The 16,971-nt window shown below is 42.3% G+C and overlaps 1 protein-coding gene across 1 annotated transcript in view; it reads right to left on the reverse strand.

The window, feature by feature from the left end:
• BCAP29 (B cell receptor associated protein 29) overlaps window positions 1-11,212 on the reverse strand; it is a 76,530-nt gene extending 65,318 nt beyond the window's left edge. The window contains exons 1-3 of the mRNA XM_066272206.1: window positions 11,025-11,212; window positions 10,492-10,598; window positions 4,908-5,008 (exon numbers count right to left, since the gene is read on the reverse strand). Of these exons, the coding sequence (XP_066128303.1) occupies window positions 4,908-5,008; window positions 10,492-10,583 (193 nt within the window). The 5' untranslated portion in view covers window positions 10,584-10,598; window positions 11,025-11,212. The remainder of the gene's footprint in view (window positions 1-4,907; window positions 5,009-10,491; window positions 10,599-11,024) is intronic.
• Window positions 11,213-16,971: the final 5,759 nt, after the last annotated feature.

Raw genomic sequence — 16,971 nt, forward strand, 5'->3', positions numbered from 1 at the left:
GATTGTGTATTTCTAGGAATTTATCTATTTTGCTCAGGTTATCCAGTTTGTTGGCATATAGTTGTTCACAGTATTTTCTTACAATCCTTTGAATTTCTTTGGTGTCAGTTATTTTTCATCTTTCATTTCTGATTTTGTTTGGATACTCTCCCTTTTTTTATTATCTTTTTCTTTTTTTGTATTTTTCTGAATTGAAAACAGGGAGGCAGAGAGATAAACTACTGCATGCACCCAACTGGGACCCACCTGGCATGCCCACCATGGGGCGATACTCTGCCCATCTGGGGCGTTGCTCCGTTGTAACCAGAGCCATTCTAGTGCCTGAGGAGGAGGCCATGGAGCCATCCTCAGCACCCAGGCCAACTTTGCTCCAACAGAGCCTTGGCTGCAGGAGGGGAAGAAAGAGATAGAGAGAAAGGAGAGGGGGAAGGGTGGAGAAGCAGATGGGTGCTTCTCCTGTGTGCCCTGACTGGGAATCGAACCTGGAACACCCACACGCCAGGCCAACACTCTACCACTGAGTCAGCTGGCCAGGGCTTCTCTTTTTTTCTTAATGAGTCTGGTTAAAGGTTTGTAAATCTTGTTTATCTTTTAAATAAGCACCTCCTGGTTTCAATGATCTTTTACATTTTTTTTTTTTTTAGTCTCTATATCATTTATTTCCCCTCTGATCTTCATTATGTCATTCTTTCTACATACTCTAGACTTTTTCTAAATCTTTTAGATGTAGGGTTACACTGTTAAGAGATTTTTCTTGCTTCAAGAGGTATGCCTGTAATGCTATAAACTCCCCTCAGGACTGCTTTGCCATATGTTCCATACATTTGTGGGTGTTGTCTGTTCATTTTCATTTGTTTCCAGGTAATTTTTACTTCTTCCTTGATTTCATTGATAACCCATTCATTATTTAATAACATGTTAGGCCCTGGCCAGTTGGCTCAGTGGTAGAGCGTCAGCCTGGCATGCAGAAGTCCTGGGTTCGATTCCCGGCCAGGGCACACAGGAGAAGCGCCTATCTGCTTCTCCACTCCTCCCCCTCTCCTTCCTCTCTGTCTCTCTCTTCCCCTCCAGCAGCGAGGCTCCATTGGAACAAAGATGGCCCGGGCGCTGGGGATGGCTCCTTGGCCTCTGCCCAGGTGCTAGAGTGGCTCTGGTCATGGCAGAGCGACCCCCCGGAGGGGCAGAACATCGCCCCTGGTGGGCAGAGCGTCGCCCCCTGGTGGGCGTGCCGGGTGGATCCCAGTCGGGCGCATGCGGGAGTCTGTCTGACTGTCTCTCCCCATTTCTAGCTTCGGAAAAATACAAAAATAAAATAAAATAAAATAAAATAACATGTTATTTAGCCTCCATGTGTTTAAATGTTTTGCAGTTGTTTTTTTGTGGTTGATTTCTAGTTTCATAGCATTGTGGTCAGAGAAGACGCCTGATATGATTTCAATATTCTTTTATTTTTTTTAAAGGTTTTTGTTTTTGGTTTATTTTATTTTATTTTTTACAGAGACAGAGAGAGAGTTAGAGAGAGGGACAGACAGATAGGAACGGAGAGATGAGAAGCATTACTCATTAGTTTTACGATGCGCGTTGCAACACCTTAATTGTTCATTGATTGCTTTCTCATACGTGCCTTGACCGTGGGCCCTCAGCAGACCGAGTAACTGCTTGCTCGAGCCAGCGACCTTGGGCTCAAGCTGGTGAGCTTTTGCTCAAACCAGATGAGCCCTCGCTCAAGCTAGTGAGCTTTTGCTCAAACCAGATGAGCCCTCGCTCAAGCTGATAACCTCGGGGTCTCAAACCTGGGTCTTCCACATCCCAGTCCAATGCTCTATCCACTGCGCCACCGCCCGGTCAGGCGATATATTCTTTAATTTATTAAGACTTACTTTGTGTCCTAACATATGTCCTTTAAATGTTCCATGTGCACTTGAGTTGAATGTACACTGCTCACAAAAATTAGGGAATATTACAAAATGAATATGAAGTAATAAAAAAGCATTTAATTTTTTTTAATTAAACAAGAACATCAGAAAAGCAAACAAGTCAAAGAAAGTTGTTGATTATGCAAATGAATATAAAATGAACTTTTATTTTATTGGTGAAAATGCATGATACAAAAGGCTGAAAGTACTGGAGTATCTGCACGTTCCCTGATCCCCTAATTATTGTGAGCAGTTTATATTCTTCTACTTTGGGATAAAATGATCTGTAAAAAGTAACTACATTGATCTGTCCCAGTGTGTCATTTTTTTTTCTTTTTTTGACAGAGACAGAGAGAGGGACAGATGGGAACAGACAGACAGGAAGGGAGAGAGATGCCTGGTCAGGTGACCCAGTGTGTCACTTAAGGTTACTGTTGCCTTTTGATTTTTTTTTTTATCTAAAAGATATATCCATTGATATCAGTGGGGTGTTAAAATCCCCTACTATAATTGTATTACTGTTGATCTCTCCCTTAATGCTCACCAAGATTTTCTTTATATATTTAGGTGCTCCTATGTTTGGTGAATACGTGTTTATAAAGGTTATATCCTCTTGTTGGATTGATCCTGTTAGCATTATGTAATAGGTCATTCAGGTTGACTGCTCTATAATTTAACAGTAAATCCAGTTTAGTGCTAGGAGACTTGTAAAGCTTCCACATACTCTGCAACCATCTTGGAATCCCCAATTTTTTTTCCCCTTAGAATTGGAACTGGGATTCAGAAATGGTTCATTAATCCTTGCATATGGGTGGGGTGATAACACTTGGCAACTAAGTGGTGTCCATTTTCTGCTTTAGGGATATAATATGAGAGTATATATGAAGATGAAGAACAAAGAAATATGCCCAAGGAGAAATTCAGGAACACAAAAAGGAGACTTCAGTTCCTTCTAGTTCCTCCTAGTTCCTCTCAGGAATTTCACTTCCTTCCTTCCCTGCGCTATTTTGAAACAACTCATATTTTATATAAATACCCCTTCTTGCTCAAATTGGTTTCTGATACAAGTAACCAAAAGAACTGTGACTAAAGTTCCCTTTCATTATAAGGGTTTTGGCAATTTTCAGTAGAAATTCTTGTGTTGATTTTAGAGTTAGATCTGAAAACACTTCAGAGTTAGTAAAAGCAGCAGAGATGATCTTCTCTCCCTTTAGTCTCGCAAATAGATAAACCAAATTCAGAGGAAACACCATTCCAAAGGTCATTTAGTTAGCTGGTGGCAACGTGAAACCTGTTTTCCTTATTCTTTACTATTTAGGGTATTACTTATATAGCAGGAGATGAAAATTGCTAACATTAACAGGTGTACCACAAGAATATTCTGACATTTCTGAAAGAGGCAGAAACCCATTTACACCAGTTGTTCCCAGTTTTATAAAGAGAATTCTATTCAAAGGTTGATGTTATGGACTGTGGGAAACGCTTTCTCACAAAATAATGGCATAGATGGTGGTTATGGTTCCAGGTGGGCCTTATAAAACATAACCTAAAACCAGGGGTCCCCAAACTATGGCCCACGGGCCGCATGCAGCCCTGAGGCCATTTATCCGGCCCCTCACTGCACTTCCAGGAGGGGCACCTCTTTCATTGGTGGTCAGTGAGAGGAGCATAGTTCCCCTTGAAATACTGGTCAGTTTGTTGATTTAAATTTACTTGTTCTTTATTTTAAATATTGTATTTGTTCCCACCCCCTTTTTTTTTACTTTAAAATAAGATATGTGCAGTGTGCATAGGGATTTGTTCATAGTTTTTTTTTTATAGCCTGGCCCTCCAATGGTCTGAGGGACAGTGAACTGGCCCCCTGTGTAAAAAGTTTGGGGACCCCTGCCTAAAACAAAACAACTTTTAGGGAAAACATCCTTTGTAATATGTATTAAAAGCTGAAGTCCAAGAAGTAGCTGAATGATCAGACAAGTTACTTAATTCTCTAAGCTCAGCTACTTCAAAAAAATATAACTATTTATATTTAGACTCACGGAATTTCTGGTTTGACAAGAACCTTAAGAGTTTACTTCTAATATCTAAGATACTTGTTATCACTAAAATTTCAAACATGTTGAAAAACTAGTACAATAAACACCTGTATTTCCATCATCTAGACTCAATAATTGCTAACCTTTATTAGCTTTATCTTCGTTTTTTAATAATTTGAAAGTAAGTTGAAAAAATCATGATACTTGCAATATTTTAGCATGCAGCTCTTAAGAATAAGGACATATCCTACATCACAAGTGTTGGTAAACTTTTTCTGTAAAGGGACAGAAATTCATGTTTTCAGCCATATGGTATGTCTGCTGCAACTATTCCACTCTGTAGTTGTCCGTGGAAACAGACATAAAGTGGGCATGGTTATGTTCCACTAAAACTTTCCACAATTGGCATTTGGTCTGCAGCCTATAGGTTGTTGACTTAGGCTATAAAACAATACTGTTATCATAACTAAAGTTAACAAAAATTCCCTAATATTATCTAACAACCAGTCCATATTGAAATTTTTGCAGTAGTCACCAAATGTCTGTGTTGTATTTAACCAAGATTCAATCTATATTTACAGCTTGCACCTAAGATTGCTTTTGAGGGCCTAATGACTTTATTCCTCTATTCCTCCCTACCAGCTAAGCCCCTGGTGCCTAAGACACCACAGTAAAAAGGACTGTATAACTGGTAACTCTGAAAAGTGGACTATACATTGGTATATGTAAATATTAACTTAAAAAAGAGGTTAAGAACCACTGTACTGTACTCTATTGGACTCTATGCTTCTGCATATATAAAATATATACTTACATACATATATCAATATCTGCTCTACATATTAATATATAAAGTCAACTGTATAGCAACATCGACAATTAAAAATCAACAAATTCATTAATAATAAAACTAGATAGAGTAAGCAGATTCAAGGAGGAATGATATTCCAGTACTTACCTAGAAACAGAACAATCAATAGCACTATAATAGTAAGAAAAGCCTTGTTCCAAAAAGTTGCAATTTTGCCCCAGACACTAAATGAAAAAATCTTCTGCCATCTGTAAAGCAATACAATTATATTAACGGATAAAAAAATTAAAAGAATGTTCTGAAATACTTTCTGAATACTGAATTGACATTTTGGTAATTGTGTAGTGAGTAAAAGGAGTTATAGAAATTTAACTTTTTATGTCATATCAGAGAATTATTAATTCATAGGAATGTCTCATAAAATAGAGAACTTCTTTCAAATTTAATAATCTGACATTTCAATATCTTCTGCCTGGTAGCTTAAATATTCTATAGTGAAAATAAAGGCAAGATACATGATTAAAATCTTAAAAAGGAATTCTTATAGTAAAATGGTATAGTGCTGACAGAAGCTATCATTTTACATCTTTCCCTAATAACTCAGAAATATTGGTCCAACAATTAGCAACACTTGAGGAGAAAGGGTCCAACTCCCTACACTATTTTTATATAATAGTACAACTTTAACATTTCAGTCAAGTAAAAGTTTCCCTACTTTTACCAGCAATTTAAAAATTATTGAGGTATTATATACACACAGCAAAGTGCAAAAATCTTAAGTATACAGTTTGATGAATATAAACATGTGTCTATACCCACGCAATCACCACGATCAAGATTTAAACATAGAGGAAATAAAATGGGGAAATAAGTCTAAAATGGACAAATTAAAAGGTATAAACAAAGACCGAGAGCTAATAATGTATGGATTATAAATGGCAAACTGTGATAAAGTAACTCATCACACGATTGAAAGGTAAGAAACTTTGCACAAGAGTATTTAAAATAATACACCGAGTCCAAAGAGGATATATACAGAAGCACTCAAATAAACTTCAAACACAACTTTTAAAAACTTTTAAGATTATAACAAATTATTAACTATTAAGTTTTGGAAACAACTCTAATAACTTGAAGTTGGTGGGGAGAGGAAGATTGATGTAAAATAAAGTGGTTTCTTTTATCTCTATGCTTCCAATTCCAAGGATGCTATTTAAATTTTACATTGTAAAAATTTATATATATATATATATATATATATATATATATTTTTTTTTTTTTTTTTTTTTTTTTTTTTTACTTTTCTGAAGCTGGAAACGGGGAGAGACAGTCAGACAGCCTCCTGCATGCGCCCGACCAGGATCCACCCGGCATGCCCACCAGGGGCGAAGCTCTGCCCACCAGGGGCATCGCTCTGCCGCGACCAGAGCCACTCTAGCGCCTGGGGCAGAGGCCAAGGAGCCATCCCCAGCGCCCGGGCCATCTTTGCTCCAATGGAGCCTTAGCTGCGGGAGGGGAAGAGAGAGACAGAGAGGAAGGAGGGGGTGGGGGTGGAGAAGCAAATGGGCGCTTCTCCTATGTGCCCTGGCCGGGAATCAAACCCAGGTCCCCCGCACGCCAGGCCGACGCTCTACCGCTGAGCCAACCAGCCAAAAAAAATTTATATTTTTAGAAAGAAAAAATAAGTGGCAATACCTTGATCAAGGTCAAACTGTAAATTCACATTTCAAGGGCCAGTATAAAACAGAAACACCACCAGCCTGACCTGTGGTAGCGCAGTGGATAAAGCGTCAACCTGGAAACGCTGAGGTTGCCAGTTTGAAACCCTGGGCTTGCTTGGTCAAGGCACATATGGGAGTTGATGCTTCCTGCTCCTCCCCCCATCTCTCTCTCTCTCCCCTCTCTATAATGAATAAAATCTTTAAAAACAAAAACAAAACAGAAACACCAAAGAGAACCCCATGGGGAACAACTAGCTGCTCATGTTAACATTCAATTGAAGCCTGACCAGGCGGTGGCGCAGTGGATAGAGCGTCAGACTGGGATGCGGAAGACCCAGGTTCGAGACCCCGAGGTCGCCAGCTTGAGTGAGGGCTCATCTGGTTTGAGCAAAAATTCACCAGCTTGGACCCAAGGTCCTTGGCTCAAGCAAGGGGTTACTCGGTCCACTGAAGGCCCATGGTCAAGGCACATATGAGAAAGCAATCAATGAACAACTAAGGTGTCGCAATGCGCAACGAAAAACTAATGATTGATGCTTCTCATCTCTCTGTTCCTGTCTGTTTGTCCCTGTCTATCCCTCACTCTGACTCTCTCTCTGTCTCTGTAAAAAAAAAAAAAAAAAAACAAAACAAAAAAAAACATTCAATTGAAGGCTGCCATATATTGAGTCTTTACCACACTATGGTTCAAAGCATTTTTACATTTTAGCTAATCTAATACTATGACCGCTATATAAGATGGATATTATCTCCATTTTAAAAATGGGGAAACTGACTACAGATGGTAACTTGCCCAAGGTCACACAGCAACATACATAGTTGTCACAGCAACATACATAGTTGTGATATAAACCCAGCCAGTCTGAGCATGTGTCTGACCAGCATGAATAGAATAAAATAAGACAGCCAAGCATGTGGCTTGAGCGCAGGCTCACCAGCCTGAGCATGGGTTTGCCAGCTTGAGTGTGGGATCATAGACATGACCGCATGGTCACTGGCTTGAGTCCAAAGGTTGCTGGCTTGAAGCCCAGGATTGCTTGCTTGAAGCTCAAGGTTGCTGGCTTGAGCAAGGGGTCAGTCACTGCCTCAGCTGGAATCCCCCCAGTCAAGGCACATATGAGAAAGCAATCACTGAACAACTAAACTGCCACAACAAAGAGTTGATGTTTCTCATCTCTGCCTTCATGTCTATCTGTCTCTATCTCTCTCTCTTTTTCTCTTGCTAAAAAAAAAAATAAGTGAATTAAGGAAAAAAAATTAGAGAGCCAAGGCCCTGGCCAGTTGGCTCAGTGGATACAGCATCAGCCCAGTGTATGGATGTCCTGGGTTTGATTCCTAGTCAGGGCACACAAGAGAAGCTTCTTTCTCCCTCCTTCTCCTCCTTCTCTCCCTCTTCCCCTACCACAGCCAGTGACTCCATTGATTCAAGCATTGGCCCTAGGCGCTGAGGAAAGCTCGGTTGGTCAGAGCAAGTCAGCCTCAAGCACTAAAAATAATTTGGTTGATGTATCAGCTCCAGATGAGGGTTGCCAGGTGGATCCTGGTCGGGGTGTATATAAGGAGTCTGTCTCACTATCTCCCCTCCTTTCACTTAAAAAACAAAAAAGAGCCCTGGCCGGTTGGCTCAGCGGTAGAGCGTCGGCCTAGCGTGCGGAGGACCCGGGTTCGATTCCCGGCCAGGGCACACAGGAGAAGCGCCCATTTGCTTCTCCACCCCTCCGCCGCGCTTTCCTCTCTGTCTCTCTCTTCCCCTCCCGCAGCAGAGGCTCCATTGGAGCAAAGATGGCCCAGGCGCTGGGGATGGCTCTGTGGCCTCTGCCTCAGGCGCTAGAGTGGCTCTGGTCGCAATATGGCGACACCCAGGATGGGCAGAGCATCCCCCCCTGGTGGGCAGAGCATTGCCCCATGGTGGGCGTGCCGGGTGGATCCCGGTTGGGTGCATGCGGGAGTCTGTCTGACTGTCTCTCCCCGTTTCCAGCTTCAGAAAAATGAAAAAAAAAAAAAAAAGAATAGAGCGCTAAATGAAATAAAGACTTAAATCTTTTCTTTTAAAACTATGGTGATACACAAATAATAGATAAAAAGATGGAGATATACACAGTAAGGACATATAAGTGATGTGCACAAACATACCATATTTTCTTATGTAGACGAGGGTATATATACACACATCTATCAAATATGATAGTTACTTGATCAGGATAGGAAAGAAACTGTATTTGGCAGAGAGAAAAAATTCCATAATTTATGGATCATTTTGATGGAGAAAAGATAAACTGACAAAAAAATTTTTTTGCAAGTCTTTACAAGTATTATCAAAAGGTTACGTTGAACCTGACCAGGTGGTGGCGCAGTGGATGGAGCGTCGGACTGGGATGCCGAAGGACCCAGGTTCGAGACCTCGAGGTCGCCAGCTTGAGCGCGGGCTCATCTGGCTTGAGCAAAAAGCTCACCAGCTTAGACCCAAGGTCGCTGGCTCCAGCAGGGGGTTACTCGGTCTGCTGAAGGCCCGCAGTCAGGGCACATGTGAGAAAGCAATCAATGAACAACTAAAGTCGCAACGCACAACGAGAAACTGATGATTGATGCTTCTCATCTCTCTCCGTTCCTGTCTGTCTGTCCCTGTCTATCTCTGCCTCTGAAAAAAAAAAAAAAAAAAAAAAGGTTATGTTGACCTGGAACACTGAGTTCGCTGGTTTGAAACCCTGGACTTGCCTGGTCAAGGCATAAATGGGAGTTGGTGCTTCCTGCTTCTCCCTCTCCCCCTCCTTTTCTCTCTCTCTCCTCTCTAAAATGAATAAATAAAAATTAAAAAAGAAAGCTAAACAGGATGTTATTGAGGACTAGAAACCAAATCAAGGTGATGAGAGGTAGGTAGGGTGATGGAGTAGAAACAGCACTAAGACTGAAAGCCATATTGTGTCTAGAATCTGCCATGGATCAGCGAGATGTCAGGCCACTTTCCCTATAGAATGAGTGGGTTGGATACAATTATCACTAAGGCCCCTTCCTATAATATGACTTAATTTTTCTCTTTAGTAAGGAAGAAAAAAGTGATGGTATCACTCACAAAGTGAGTAGAAATCCAGGTAGTTAAGAAGAGTTGTGAAAGAGTGCCTGAACCCTGAACCAAGGTAAAAGCTTTCATAAGTAAGTCTCTTCCAGTCATGAGAGCTTACTAAAACTTCAGTGGGTTTTTGCTAGGATTTCATTTATGCAAAATGTTCTTTTATGCCATCAGTATGAACAAATGTCTTACAACATTTTTACAAGTGTATTTTACTACAACTGTATTTCACCACTCATACTAACAAGTTTCTGGATCTAAAACTGAACTACCATTTACCACAGGGATAAAGTGAGCCAATGCTTCAAGACTTTCTAAGGTCTTCTAGGAACTCTCTTGACAATTTTTCATAATCAGCACTTTCAATATATATTTATTAATTTGGGGGTGGGGCGGTAGTAAATTACCATTAAATATTAATGAAACTATTTCTTGGTTACATAAGCCAAAACTAAGAATCATTTATTGGCTTGTTTCCAAACTGTCCTATTTAATTACCCTAGTGAAACATTTCTGCACCCATGCTGTGCTGTAAACATCATTTACCCATCTACCCTCATTTGGTTCACTGCTCCACTTCAGGGCAATAAGACAAAAGTAACTCCTGATGACAAGACAGGTTAAAAGTATAACTTTTATCTCTGATCAACAGGGAAAAAAAAAGCACTTGCTATTTTCCTTTTGGGGGTGAAGGTTCAATTCATTTGTACATTTAGCAGAAAGTCTTATATAAAGTGTATTTTAAATTGTCATATATTACGTAATTTGTTAGTGAGATTATATATATGTGTGTGTGTGTGTGTGTATATATATATATACACACATATATGTAAATCATTACTCAAAACTTCTAGATTTTAAGAAAACTTTTTCTACATCACACTGAACAGCCTACAGGAGCTACTCACATATTTATTATTGTAACAATTTGGAGGCTTCCTACCTCTGAGGAGGAATAAATGGTAGACAGAAGATTAAAATGAGTCCTATTTCAGCATAAAGAAAGGATGCAACTGCCGCCCACTGGAGCGTCATTTTTTCTCTTCACACCTGGATAGAAAAACACTCGTTTCACTTGGCAGCCTTTCAAAGAAAAGTGGGCGCAATGTTTCCGTGAGGCGTTTCTGGTCCCCTAGCTGGGGACGCGGGCCAACGGGCTGCAGGGAGCGGCAGGGCCGGAGTCCCCACCTCCCGCGGGCCGCGAAGCGTGCCAGGCGGCCTGCGCCGCGCCCACGGCGTGTTTGCCGCCAGCTCCGCGGCCACGGCTGCCGGACGCCAACCTCCACCGACGCCCGCGCCCCTGGGCCCCTGGGGCTTGGCGACCGTGCCCGGGCCCTTGACCCACGGGTCAGAGGCAAGGCCAGCACCCCGATGCCCAACCGCCGAGAGCGCCGCAACCACGCAGCCCCACCGGCCCACGGCCCGCGCGCGCACACCGCCTCCAGGCCCGCGGCCCCCGGCCCTCGCCAGCCTTACCCAGCCGCGGGCCGCCTAGCTCCGCGCTGCTCGGCGGCCGACAACGCGCCAGACGTCAGACGCCGCAGCGGGAGGGCGGGGAGCGTGCCCCACCCCTACTGCGCGCGGCTCCTTCCCGGCACCTGAGCGGACCTGGGTGCGGTCCGCGTGGGTTTCGCCCGCTGTGTGCAGACTGTCTGCAATAATTGTTTTCTAATTGGTAGTGAACTCAGGATGACTCAGCCTTTTCGACCGGATGCTTGGGGCTCCCAAAAGTGACCTGGGTAGGAGGGGTCTCACACGAGGTTTTCTGATAGAACCTAGTGCCTAGGGCTACGGAATGGCGCCGAGGCGGAGGTATAGGCAGGGCTGTGCAAGTTCCGTGAACGTGTTTGAAGCGCACTCCTTCCCTATCCTGGCTCTGTTCTGTGATAGAGCCAGTTTCACTGTCCGGAAGTAAGTTACAGTTAAATAGAAGGGCCAGGATAGGGCAGTTGTGTGGCTTTTTGTTCTTCTGAGACTAGACTGCATGGAGGCAAACGGAACTCTGCTTTTCTGCTCTGGTCATGGGCTGGGAGGAGGCAGTTATTTCAGGGTGATGTTTGGGGACGAAAGAAAAGGGAAACAATGTGGGTGTAAGTGTTTTTCTTTCAATTAGTATTTTCCAGGTTTTCAAATTGTGTACATACTTTCAAATTATTAAGTATATATTTTCAACATTGACAACATCATGAATGCAAATGAATATGTTTTCTTGGAAACAGTTATTTTGTGAACATTAAACAAATGATGAAAAACGCATAATTACAGAATATAAAAGCATTTAAGGCGGTGCTTTTCTTATCCCAAATATACTTGATATATATAAAAAAACCCACATACATTAACCATAAGGCTGTCATTAAAAAATATATAAGCCCATTTAGAACTCCTTGTTCTACCACACTTGACCCTTTGAAAGGCTATGAATTATCTTTCAAACATAAAGATGAAGAAATTTTGCTGATGGATCCCTATTCACTTGCATCAAATGAAAAAGCCAGTTATCTTTAAAAATATAGTAACTGAAAAATGAAAGGAGATTCATTAAGAAAAAATTATGGCAATGCAGTGCTTATGTTAAATTTGAAACATTTCTGCTGGCCAGTTTGTTCAGTGAATAGACCATCAGCTGGTGTATGGACGCCCTGGGTACAATTCCTGGTCAGGGCACACAAGAAGTGACCATCTGCTTCTCTCCCTCTTCCCCTCCTGCAGCCAGTGGCTCCACTGGTTCCAGGTAGTCCCTGGCACTGAGGATGGCTCTGTTGGTTCAGCCTCAACTGCTAAAAATAGCTCGGTTGATGGAGCATCGCCCCAGACAGGGTTGCTGGGTGGATTCTAGTCAGGTGTAATATTACAGTAATATAATGTTATAGTAATTAAATATATAGAAATATAGAAAATATATAGAAATGTTAGCATGTAATCATAAAAGCCATTAAGGCAAGTGAATAAGGCTACACCTTCTGGTTAGGAGGTAATCTAGTGTGTAGAGATGATAAACAAGACCATGCCCTATGAGCAGGGCCCAGTTAGTGTGTGTGTGTGTGTGTGTGTGTGTGTGTGTGTGTGAAATTATATACAGTATAGCTAAAAAGAGCTCCCTGTGAGGAACTCCTGAAAAGCAGCTTGATGTGATAATCCCGTAGGTTAACACTTGTTAGAAGGTGTTAGAAGCTCCCTTCTAGGAACTCCCTAAAAGTGGCTTGATGTGATTAAAGCCGGTTAGAAGAAGTATGCCAAAAAGGGTACTTAAGCTGAGGGGGCCCTTGCTGCAGTCAGTCGTCCGGACTCCAATGTTGAACATGGATCTTCTCTATGCCACTCTGACCAAAGACAGCCAAGAGGAGCATGCTGTTGGGGCCCTGTTAAGCTGTAACCAGGCACACCATAGGATCTGTGAGTAATAAACTGCCTGTGTGATTCTTGTAACTAACTTGTGTGTCAGTCATGTCTTTCCTCCAGTGGCGTGTTATCTGGGTACAAAGTAAGCAGAATTCTCATAGCCACCTCAAGAGTAGTGTCAAAGAGGCTACCAGCCCTGCTGTTAAGCAGGAGTGTCCCACTTCACAGGGAAGTAGAATCAGGACCGCCTGATCAATGTAGAGCTCAGGCTCTACTGGGACACATTACAGAAAGTCTGTCTCACTATCTCCCCTCTTCTCACTTAAAAAAAAATTGAGCCTGAGCAGGCAATGGTGCAGAGGCTAAAGCATCGGCCTGGGACACTGAAGACCCAGGTTTGAAACCCCAGGGTCACTGGCTTGAGCGCAGTCTCATCTGGCTTGAGAACAGGCTCACTAGCTTGAGTGCCGGGTCCTGGCTTGAGCATGGGATCATAGACATGACCTCATGGTCACTAGCTTGAGCCCAAAGGTCCCTAGCTTGAGCCCAAAAGTTGCTGGCTTGAAATTCAAGGTTGCTGGCTTGAGCCCAAGGTTGCTGGTTTGAGCAAGGAGTCATTGGCTTGGCTGGAACCTCCCCCTACTCCAGTCAAGGCACATATGCAAAAGCAATCAATGAACAACTAAGGTGCCTCAATGAAGAATTGATGCTTCTCATCTCTCTCCCTTCCTGTCTGTCCCTGTCTCTCTCTCTCTCTCTCTCTCTCTCTCTATATATATATATATATATATATATAAAATTGATACATTTAATACTCTTAAATACTTAATGAATTAAGCATTGTTTACATTATTTATTTTTTTATCTTCAATTGCAGTTCACATACATTATTACATTAGTTTCAGGTGTACAACCCAGTTATAAGACATTATGTAACCTAAGTGATTATCCCAATAAAGCTGTTCTATATGACATTATATAGTTATTAGAATATTGATTGTATTCTTTATTATCTATTTTACATCCCCATGACTATTCTGTAGCAACCCATTTGTACTTCCTTGTGTGTGTGTGTGTGTGTGTGTGTGTGTGTGTGTGAGAGAGAGAGAGAGAGAGAGAGAGATATGGAGAGATAGGGACAGACACAGGAAGGGATAGAGATGAGAAGCATCAATTCTTCATTGCAGCACCTTAGTTGTTCATTGACTGCTTTCTCATATGTGCCCTGACCGGGAAGGGGGCTACAGCAGGGCGATTGACCCGTTGGTCAAACCATCAACCTTGAGCTCAAGCCAGCAACCTTGGGCTTCAAGCCAGCGACCTTTGGGCTCAAGCCAGCGACCATGGGGTCATGTCTATGATCCTATGCTCAAGCCACTGACCCCGTGTTCAAGAGGGCAACCTTGGGGTTTTGAACCTGGGTCCTTTGCATCCCAGTTGGACGGTTTATCCACTGTGCCACCGCCTGGTCAGGCCAATTTGTACTTCTTAAACACTTCAACTTTTTCACCCATCCCTCAACAACCCCCTCCCATCTGGCAACTGTCAAAATGTTTTCTCTATAAGTCTGTTTCTTTTCTGCTTATTTTGTTTTTTTTTAGATTCATTTGTTGATAGGTATGTATTTATTACCATTTTATTGTTTATCTTTTTAATCTAGTTTTCTTTCTTAAAGAAGACCCTTTAACATTTCACATAACACTAGCTTGTTGGTGATGAAGTGCTTTAGCTCTTTGTCTGACAAGCTCTTTATATGTCCTTTGATTATAAATGATAGCCTTGCTGGGTAGGGTAATATTGGTTGTAGTTCCTTGCTTTTCATCACTTTGAATATTTCTTGCAAATTCCTTCTGGCCTACAATATTTCTGTTGAGAAATCAGCTTACAGTCTTATGGGAGTTCTCTTGTAGCTAACTGCTTTTCTCTTGCTGCTTTTAATATTCTCTCTTTGTCTTTAAACTGGCATTTTGATTATGTGTCTTGGTTTGGGCATCTTTGGATTTATCTTGCTTGGGACTCTGTGCTTCCTGGACTTGTATGTCTGTTTTCTTTTCCAGGTTAAGGAAATTTCCCACCATTTTTTTTTCCCAAATAGGTTTTCAATTTCTTGCTCTTTATTCTACTTCCAGCACCCCCATAATATGATTGCTGGCGTGCTTGAAGTTGTCCCAGAGGTTCCTTACACTATCCTAATTTTTTTGGCTTTTTTTTTTCTTTTTTTTTTTTGCTATTTTGACTGGGTGTTTTTTGCTTCCTTATACTCCAAATTGCTGCTTTGATTCTTGGCTTCAGCTACTCTACTGTTGATTCCCTATAAATTACTCTTCATTTCAGTTACTGTAGCATTCATTTCTGACTGATCCTTTTTTTATGCTGTTGAGGTTCTCACTAAGTTCATTGAGCATCCTTATAACCAGTGTTTTGAACTCTGTACCTGCTTCAATTTTGTTTAGTTCTTTTTCTGGAGTTTTATTCTATTTGTTAGGGATGTTTGTCTCATTGTTTGTTTCTATGTATTATGTAGAGCTGCTATGTCTCTGAGGCTTGGTAGAGTGCTCTAATAATGTAGTGGGTATCCAGTAGGGTCCAATGGTACAACCTCTCCAATCACCCAAGCTGGGCACTCAAGGTGCACCCCCAATGTGGGTCTTATAGTTGAACATTGATTGCTTTTTGCACATCAATGGGTGGGATTTACCCCCAGGCCAGTCAGCTGCAAGGACTGGCTAAGACCACTGACAACTGACCTCCCACCACTCTCGAGGATCAGCTGTGCAGGGCCCACCCCACAGGGCAGGATTTACTTCAGCAGGGCTCTAGTGCCTGCGGAGTCTAGCTCTTGAGCGTGTCACTTGGGTAGGTGGTTGAGTAGTGGTGCTTCAGTGTGGTTTGAAGCTCTCCATTGGGTGCTCTGGTTCTGAAGGTTCCAAGTAGGTACAGGCAAGGTCTACCTTGGGCCATTTGACATGAGCTACAAAGCAGTCTACATGTGCCAGGCTTGGAGGTGACCAGGTGATGGCAGGCTGTGAACCAAGGCTAGCTCCTGTAAGTGCCAGGCCTGAAGCCACTCACCAAAAGGTACAGGGTTCTGAAGCCAGATGCTGCTTGGTTGAGCAATTTTAGGAAAAATGAAGCATAAGCCAAGACAGGCCGTTTATATGGAAAAGCCACTGGAAACAGTGTGGGTGAACCAGAAACTTGGGTAGAGTCGGGCCTCAGGGAATGACTAGGTCAGGCAAGCAGTGTGAGCCAGGTTGATGGAATCTCAGATGTGGCACCTGCCTGCAGGCTATGGCGAGGAGACTCAGAAAAGGAACAATGGCCTCTGCCAACACTTCTGTCTGGGAGAAAACACCCCACCCCCAGCTCTTGCCCTGATGCTGAACAATTTAGTACCTCCCAGTATGTCTCTAGTGCCTGTCTCAGTGCTGGAGCTCAGATGGAGTGAGTCCAAGTTAGTCCCTGTGCAAGACTTTAAGAGTAACTACCTGGGACTTAAGCTACATTCTTTCTCACTCAGCCAAAATCCGTACTGGTTTTTATAGCCAGAGGTTATGGGGACTTCTTCTGGTACAGAAACCCTGGGCTAGGAACCTGGTGTGGGGCTAGGACCCCTTGCTCCTCAGAGAGGACCTCTGCAGCTAAGATATCCCTCACAATTTTTATCTGCCACATGTGGGTGTGGGACGGGCAGGCTCTGCACGTCTGCCCCTCCTACTCGTCTCAATGTGATTTCTTTAGTTCCCTAGTTGTAGGACTTCCATTCAGTTCGTTATCAGGCAGTTCTGAATGCTCGTTGTACTGCAGTGTTTTCTTTTCTTTTGGTTTAGTTGAAATTTTCATGTGGCTGTGGATGAAGGTGAGAACCGCATTTACCTTTGCAGCCTTCTTGACTGGAAGTCTTGAATAAGCCGTTTTAGGTAACTGCCTCCTTTTACACATTTTCATGTTGGTAATATAGATTATGGAACTTTATGGGACTATTTTATTTTAACCTGAGATATTCCTTTAGTGACAGATGCACCAAGAATAAAATTCTATTAGTTGCATTTCAAAATATGGAACTTTAAAGTTAAACTTA

Source organism: Saccopteryx bilineata, chromosome 4 (assembly GCF_036850765.1).
Source record: "Saccopteryx bilineata isolate mSacBil1 chromosome 4, mSacBil1_pri_phased_curated, whole genome shotgun sequence".
Classification (NCBI taxonomy): Eukaryota; Metazoa; Chordata; class Mammalia; order Chiroptera; family Emballonuridae; genus Saccopteryx; species Saccopteryx bilineata.